This window comes from Nicotiana attenuata, chromosome 1 (assembly GCF_001879085.1).
Source record: "Nicotiana attenuata strain UT chromosome 1, NIATTr2, whole genome shotgun sequence".
NCBI classification, from domain to species: Eukaryota; Viridiplantae; Streptophyta; class Magnoliopsida; order Solanales; family Solanaceae; genus Nicotiana; species Nicotiana attenuata.
In genome coordinates this window covers 4,641,014-4,649,165 of record NC_031989.1, presented here as the reverse complement: position 1 = coordinate 4,649,165, position 8,152 = coordinate 4,641,014, and the positions used below count along the sequence as shown (strand labels likewise).

Genomic DNA, 8,152 nt, shown 5'->3' with positions numbered 1-8,152 from the left:
TCAGCTGCTGCTAGCTGCTGCTGTTTTCCTCTTAGTCCACAACTCAGCCCATCTTAGTTCCTCATCCCAGCCATTTACTGGTCTTTTAATCCCTTGCCATGTTAACAGTGTGCTCCATAATGTGTTTGCATAAGAGCATTCAAAGAACAGGTGCTGTATGGTTTGATTTGCTTGCTTGCACAGAACACATTCTTGATCCACTCGTACTCCCCAGCTCTGTGATCTATCTCTTGTGTATAACTTGCCATGTGCTGCCATAGTTAGTATAAAAGTCCACTTGGGGCATCCTGTGTTGTGACATACAACTCTTTTCCAGCTGACTTTGTCAAATCTTCCTCGCAGTCTGTGATATATGTTTTTAATCGAACAGTTATTCATCTTCATGATTTCATCATAGCTGAAACCTGCTTCTATAAATGTCTTCTTTGCTTTCATGATCTTACTCACCATCCAAGATGTTTGTTTCAGTTGTATTTCCCATATGTGCTTGTCTTTGGTATAGTAACTATGCATTGCTTTGAATATTTTTTTACAATATTTTTGTCATTCAATTTAAATTTAAAAATTAGGTCAAAATTCTATAATAAATTTATAAGGCATTGCCTTAGATATCTTTTTATCATCTTTTTGTCTCTAATTTCTATTTAATTTTTTTTTAAAACCACTACTTAGCTGTTAGGCCCACTTAGCCCGCAGGCCCGACCCGCGTCCGGGACCATGAGTTCGTGGGCCTAGTCCCGGGCCGGTTCCTACAAAAGACCGTTCAACCCGTTTATTTAAGGACCGGGACCGCGGCCCAAGAGACCGGCCCACTTGTCCCATTTAGGGCCCGGCCCGGCCCAGCCACCCCTAATTGTAATATTTGAAATTTACGGTTTGTGCGAAATATTGGTCAAAGTAGCTTCTCTCCAAAAGTATTTTTTGTGAAAATCACTTTTGAGAAAAATACACTTAGAAGCAGTTTTTAAAAGATTGGCCCAACATTAATTGTTGCTTAAACATGTTTTTCAAATTAACTAGCCAAACACAAGCGGCTTCTTACAAAAGTACTTTTAAGAAAAGCGCTTTTGAGAAAAAAACACTTCTCAAAATAAGCTGATTTTTGCAGCTTGGCCAAACAGACTATAAATATAAATGTTATGATATGTTTTAGGCTACACTTTTTAAAAGTCTTGCGTAGAAAAATTAATTTCTTTCGCTTACACTGCTCAACTCCTTCAACAACCAAATATAACACAAACAGATTTTTTATTTTTATTTTTGGTATTTTTTTTGGGGGGAAATTTTCTAATATTGCTAGAATTAGAAGGAGAGAAGGAATTACAGATGGGCTTTTTCAAGTACAATTTAGATCGGAATTTTTACCTCTTATAGCAAAGGTTAACACCTTATTTATTTTAAATAAATACCATTTTAAAAAATTATTCTATAGATACCTTTTAATGTTTATAGCAAAATATCTAATTTTGGTTACCTCCTATCCCTAAGCCACTAAATACGCTATCCAATTACACTATTTTTTCTCTCTCTCTCTCTCTCTCTCTCTCTCTCTCTCTCTCTCTCTCTCTCTCTGCTTTGATACATGCTATTCTCTTCCCCCATTCCTGAAAAATAAAAATAGCAACGAGGACGTTAAAGAAGTTGTGGTGGAAGTGGGGCTTGATGAGGAAACCCTATTGAGTTATCCAAAGTTGTTGTATTCAGAAGCTAAGGTCAATCACAAGGATTCAACAGCGACTTGTTGCTCAATTTGTTTGGCGGATTAAAAGAACAGTGACATGTTAAGGCTATTGCCAGATTGTGGGCATTTGTTTCACTTAAAATGCGTAGATCCATGGCTGAGGTTAAATCCAACTTGTCCTGTTTGTAGAACTTCTCCATTGCCAATACCACAATCCACTCCTCTGGCTGAAGTTGTTCAGGGTTTTTGCTCGACGGCGGATTCGCCGGAAATTAGGGTTTGTTCTTGAACAAAGACGAAGGAGTTTGGGGCTGAGCAACTTGATTTTCTGTTAATATATTTTAATGTATTTCAATATATCACGCTGTATTTTTCATGTATTTCGTTGTATTCATTATCTTTTTTTTCATTGTAATTCAATGTATCTCGCTGTATTCCATGTATTTTATTGTATTCACTATCTTTTTTTCATTGTATTTCAATGTATCCCGCTGTATTCTATGTATTTCATTGTATTCACTGTCTCGCTATATGCTATAAATGTATTTTTTTAAATTGATATAATTTATGTATTCAGATGTATTATATAATTTCTCTGAAGATTGCTATGTTTTTGGGGTATTTTTCGGTTGAGAATCTTTTTTATAATTGGAAATACAAAATTTGTGTGTTATAATTGAGTTTGTTGAGTTATATTAGGAATCCATTATGTTAATTAATTCACTTTCTGTTTAAAAACAGTGTAATCCCCTGTTTCACGCCGTGAATACAGTCGAATACAATAATCTGTCCGGCTGTAATCCCATGTTTCACGCCATGAATACAGTCGAATATACTCGAATACAACAACTGATTAGCTGGACTTCCCTGATTCACGCATATTTTTGCTACTGTATTCATGAATACAGTAGCTTAAATACATCTAATACATCTCATAACAACAGAAAATGTATCTACAATCCATAATATAGCAAATGATATCTATAGATAGCTAATTACCACTAAAAGATAGTGCTTTATTAAAATTTCTCATTTAGATCTGCAAGAAAGTTTGAGGCCCAATAAGTTTTGATAGAAGTGCTTTTGTAAAGTTGGTCCCTTGACCCGGCCCATGTTAAGGCCCCGTTCGGACCCAATATTAGAAACAAACTTGTTGCTCAAGTCATACACTTTCTATAAAAGCAAAAATAAAAATGCATATTCTAATAGAAGGTCCTCGAGCATTCTCAAACTTCGTGATCAGAAAACCACGTCCTCTCTATTTCGAAAGGTATGGAACAAAACTCATTTCCTTCGATTTAATTTCTCTTTTTTTATACTTTTCGATTCAATAATCTCAATTCCTTAAACTTAATCTCTCTGAACAGCAATAAACGAAAGATGATATCGCTCAGAAATCTAGTACTGGGTTTACTTATTTTGCTTTGTGTCATGGTCGACTTAATTTAATTTCTTAGCAGCATTACATCAAGCAGTTTATGTGCAATTTTTGTTTCCTTAATTCTTACTGTCAAATTTGATTCTCGCATGTTCTGTTCATTGGTAGTATCTGATAACACTTTGTGCTTTAACGTTAACTCCAGAAGATTTTTGTTTTTCGCACAGGAATTACTTTTAAAAAAGTTTACCTGCATTGGTAATGCTTCTCGTAGCGCACTAATTTGATACTGATATGTTGATTGAATATGGATAGTACTTATGCGCTACTGGGGTTATGGTTAGCACATATCCTTTAGTTTCCGGAGTCTTTTGATCAATTATTTGGCCAATTTGATTGTCTTGAGAGTTAAAATATTGTCGCATAGTGCCATAGTCGGATTGCTGTGATCATAAATATTGTGGCTGATTTTTTTATTTTTTATGTTTGTGGCTGAATTCTTAGTAAATTCCATAGATGTCCTGTTTCTGAATGAACACAACCTATACATGCATGTTGAAATTTGGGTACCTCTTAAGGATAAACACCTGCTTATTGCTTTTGATTGAAATATAACTAACTCCTGAACCCCGTCTAAGTGGTATATCTTTTGAGTGTAACAACAGCGTTGAATTGAGCATCGGACTAAAACAGTTGTAAAATCATAAAGAGTACTTATAAGTTTTTGGCGATTTGCTACTAATGTGTTGAATTAGATTTGCAACATTTTGTTATTGAAGATTGTGGAAGAGAGGGGTCCAAATTAACAAAAAGTACATGCAGGTTAGTATAAGTTTTGAGGAATAGTGTCGGTGGCAGATCAATGTTGTGAATTATGGGTTCTAAAGCACCCATTACTTTTGGAGCCAAATACCATTACTTATATAGAAAAATTAGTAATTCATATAAATATATTAATGGAGCACCCTGTCTCAGTAGCAATATCAAGATTAAATATAGTTGAGCACCCATGAAATAAGAATCTTGGATCCGCCACTATTAGTGTACTATGAAGGATTAGCACACAGTGGAAAGGAGTATAAGTTTTGAGACAGGTTGCTACTAATGCTGAATTAAGTACAATCTTTCCAAATAGAGCAAAATGTATTGAGGATTAGTATAACTGACACCTAACTATTTTGGGATTGGGACATAATTGTAGTTATTGTTGTTGACTGGATTTCTCTTCTTGGTGTATGTTTGTGTTCTTTGCAAAGAAATATAAGTAGTACTAATAGGTATCCGTGATGTTGATAAACCTTGCTCCCTAGGTAAGAGCTTAGGATCAACGATATGGCAGCAGAAAACGTCCAAAATGAGAAGACACCTTCCCCTGTTACTCCAAATCCAGCCATGACTTCATGTAGAAAGAAGAAGAACGAAGAAGCGACTTTTCTGGAAGATATCAAGGATCACATTGATGAATTCATCCATGCTTCCATGGATGAACACAAAACCTGCTTCAAGAAGACCATCCAAAAGGTACTGTCAATACTTTCGCCAAAAATAAGCAGCTTACGATGACCCTAGAAAGTACTGCCCTTATTATTTCAAATCGACTGCTAAACTTTTTCCATTACATTTCAGATGTTCGGCATGTCAAAAGTTGTTGCAGAGAGGAATGCCAAGGCTAAAGAGGTTGAAAGTTCTCTGCCCCTGCAAACAACATTGGCCGAGTAGGATATTCGGCACCTCTTGATATGATGAACTATAGTATTAAAAGGGTAGAAAAAGAATGAGATATGACAATTCACTATGCTGTCAGTATTTTAGTATGTTGGATGCTTTTGACTTGTAAATTTCACTTTCTTATTTCCAGTGTCTATTTTAGTATAAGAATGGTTTTGTGGAACTTGGATTGATTTCATTGCACTGGAGTTCTGCTCTTTGCACCAGTGAACTTGCTGGTAGGAGGACTAAGGTAGAATGACGGAAGTGCTTAAACTAGTCTCAAGTATTCATGGAATTTCATTCTAACGATTAAGCTATTAACTCAATTGCACCAAAGGGAAGTTTCATATTCTAGCTCTATGCTGCCCGTATATACATTATATGTATGTCATTTTGTTTTTGATTAATTTGAATTCACATCTCAACAAATTCTACCTAATAGGTTAATATCAAGCAGTTGGCCCTGCATTTGGTGCACTCCATCCCAGAATAGCCCCTCTACAATTTCCCCCATTCACTAAGTCATCCACTTCCCTTGCTTTTCACCCTAAAGCTGGAATATTCATATTTATATTCAAATTCTTAGATCTAATCAATTTAAAATCTTCTATTTCAGAGGTATCCAATGCCTTTCGTACGAGCTGTCAACTACCACCTCGAAATTTAAAATAGAAAAAAAAAAAATGAAAAGACTACAATACGACAAGAAGATTTGGGAATTCTAGAAAGAATTATATAAAAATCCATGAGGTTTGATTTATATCACATCTCTTATTAGGGTGTCAATATTGCATGCATCTTCGTCTTTTTCGTATTTTGGAATTTCTATGAAGTTCATTATTATTTCCTTCATCATTATTTAAGTAGGAATATGATTTAAAGAATGTGATATAAGGGATTAAATGCGTGATTTAATGATAAAAATCAAGCAAAATAATGCGGTTTAGTAACATAAAGAAAAGAAAAAATGAAATTATGAGCAAATTTGTCTATATACAGATTACAATATTACTTTTTTACACAAAATATTTAAAAAGATACGTTTGTTTAATATTTAAATCTTTTATGAGCCGAAACCGGAGAGAATGTATGCGTGACTGGGAGGTAACGTGTTCAAGCCATAGAAACGGCCTCTTGCAGAAATGCAAGGTAAGGCTGCATACAATATACCCATGTACTTTGGCCCTTCCCCGAACCCCGCACATAGCGAAAGCTTAGTGCACCAAGCTGCCCTTTAATTCATAAAACATATATATTCTGATGTGAATATTACAATGTGTTAGAGGTATACGATACTTCATGCTGGTAAATAGGAGAATTGAGAAAGTTTAACATTGTTTTGGGATCCAACCAAAGGCTTATGTGTGTCTATATACAAATTATGGATCCATTCAAGCAAAAAGTTTTAATTTTTTTTGGTTGATTAATCGTTCAAATATTTTCACACGAGACAAAACAATTCGAAAGAACAGATAATCCAAAGAAAGACTACAGCACACATTAATAGATACACCTTTGTCATATATTGAAAGAGAAAATGGATATTACAAAGTAGAGTGGAAGGAATTCAAATGCTTCCTTCAGATAATACATGCATGAAATTCATAACAGCAGCAGAAATATACTACTACTACTACTTATTAACTTGAATAAACGAAATTAATATACACTTAGATTTTTAAATAGAAAATGCTCTGAATTTTTTTCCTGTAGCTGGTACTAGCTATGGTTATTTTCTTGCAAACAAATGATGTGTAGTCGTAGATAAGGCTGCATCTTTCTTTGTCTCATTATTGCTGGAGCCAAAGATTTGCATCCTGCATCATATATCCGACGAGAAACATTAAGAATTGCTATTTCAATAATTAGTTTGGACTTAAAAAATATATACTTGTATATGGAAAATATTTACGAGATACTTTGTTTCCTTAAAGAGTACTCCATATATTAATTAGGACTTATAACACATCAATTGTTCGATCGATCAAAAATAATTACACTCGCTATCCAAATAAAAAAGAACATACAATAATTATGTATAAAATATGTATATCACATGTATATTAAATATGATTATGCAATATACATTCGCCTTCTATTATTTGGGGATCGGTTACACCGCAATTTTTTCTTAATTAATTTAAAATGTGTAAAATAATAGTAACAGTGTTTCCTAGAATGTAACTCCCTCACCCTCCCACGATTGCTTCGTAGAAGGAGTTGGAGTTGGAAGATATCTACCTTGCTTGAAACTCGACAAAAATAAATTTAGGCTAATATAACAATTTAAATCTTCTTTTTTTCTCCTACGCTGCATGGTTTGAAGTATTAAATGTAATTTGTCTATGTGAGTTTCGCAGGAATAATCATTTCTAAGCTCAAATATAGAAAGAAAGTTGCTATAACTAATTAACGAACAACATAAAATTATTGTTTTCTTATAATGGTGGTGTCCGGATAAAGTCAACTCCTAATTTTCATGTCCCTCGACTATTTTATCAGGTACATCTTTTCATGGACGAAGCTACACTTTGGTTAGGGTGGTCAATTAACCACCCTTTGTCGAAAATTATACTGTATATATAGGTAAAATATCAGGTTTAAACGTACATAACATATATTGAATATTCTTTGTAAATTTTTGTTTACTTCTTTCAAGTTTGAATACCTTTGGGGAAACTCCTAGCTTCACCACTAGCCTCTCGTTAGTACAGATAACGAGTAACTCTCAATATTATGGCATGAAATGATCAAACTTGGTTTTATCATTGTATAGACAATTAATTAGTGGCATACCTTAGTTGATGCTAATTATTAGTAGTGCCTCCTCCAGTGTAGTTGGGGAAAGGGACACCACCATTCTCAATAAACATGATATCATGGACAAGTATTTCATAATGTCGTTTAACTTCTGCAGCAGTTTTGCCTCCTCCGACAGCTTTGGCAACGTTGGACCAACGGTCAGGAGTGTCTTTGTCATACACAGCCAATGCCTTCTCAAATGCCTTGTTTTGCTTTGTAGTCCATGATCCTTGGGCTTGAGAACTAGACATTATTGAACTCGACGTGTTTTTTTATATGCAAAAAGAGACTACTACTTAATTAATTAAGATATATAGTGAAGAGCTGAGTTTGTTGTGCAATAGAAGTGGCAATGGACTGCTGCTTTTATAGGCTCCAGGATTAGAGGAGTGAGAGATAGGAGTGTGGGGTCCAGAAAGCTATTGCAAGAATTTAGTGATTTGTCTTCCTAGGAGCCACAAGAGGAACACCACCAAATAGCATGTTTCGCCAAGCTTCTCCAAAATCAGAAGGGTTTTTTATATTTGGCCAAACTTTTAGAGGAAAAAAATGATTTTGAGTAGAAGTAGAAGCAGTTTTGA

At 34.6% G+C, this 8,152-nt stretch overlaps 2 protein-coding genes and 1 long non-coding RNA gene across 3 annotated transcripts; 1 reads left to right on the top strand and 2 right to left on the bottom strand.

Moving 5' to 3' along the window:
- LOC109232573 lies at window positions 1–513 on the bottom strand. Its single transcript, XM_019398339.1, has one exon. The coding sequence runs from the start codon at window positions 511–513 to the stop codon at window positions 1–3; it is 513 nt and encodes a 170-aa protein (XP_019253884.1).
- Window positions 2,869–4,986, top strand: LOC109227305. Its single transcript, XM_019392456.1, has 3 exons — window positions 2,869–2,951; window positions 4,370–4,580; window positions 4,686–4,986. The coding sequence occupies exons 2-3, from the start codon at window positions 4,392–4,394 to the stop codon at window positions 4,776–4,778; spliced, it is 282 nt and encodes a 93-aa protein (XP_019248001.1). The 5' UTR covers window positions 2,869–2,951; window positions 4,370–4,391; the 3' UTR covers window positions 4,779–4,986.
- Window positions 6,263–7,904, bottom strand: LOC109239807. Its single transcript, XR_002069968.1, has 2 exons — window positions 7,566–7,904; window positions 6,263–6,586 (listed from the first exon to the last, which is right to left on the bottom strand). It is a non-coding gene; the product is annotated as an uncharacterized LOC109239807 (long non-coding RNA).

Coding starts and splice junctions, on each gene's coding strand:
- LOC109232573 (XM_019398339.1), bottom strand. CDS start 513: ATGCATAGTTACTATACCAAAGACAAGCACATATGGGAAATACAACTG.
- LOC109227305 (XM_019392456.1), top strand. CDS start 4,392: ATGGCAGCAGAAAACGTCCAAAATGAGAAGACACCTTCCCCTGTTACT. Junction 4,581..4,685: donor TCAAGAAGACCATCCAAAAG/GTACTGTCAATA, acceptor ATTACATTTCAG/ATGTTCGGCATGTCAAAAGT.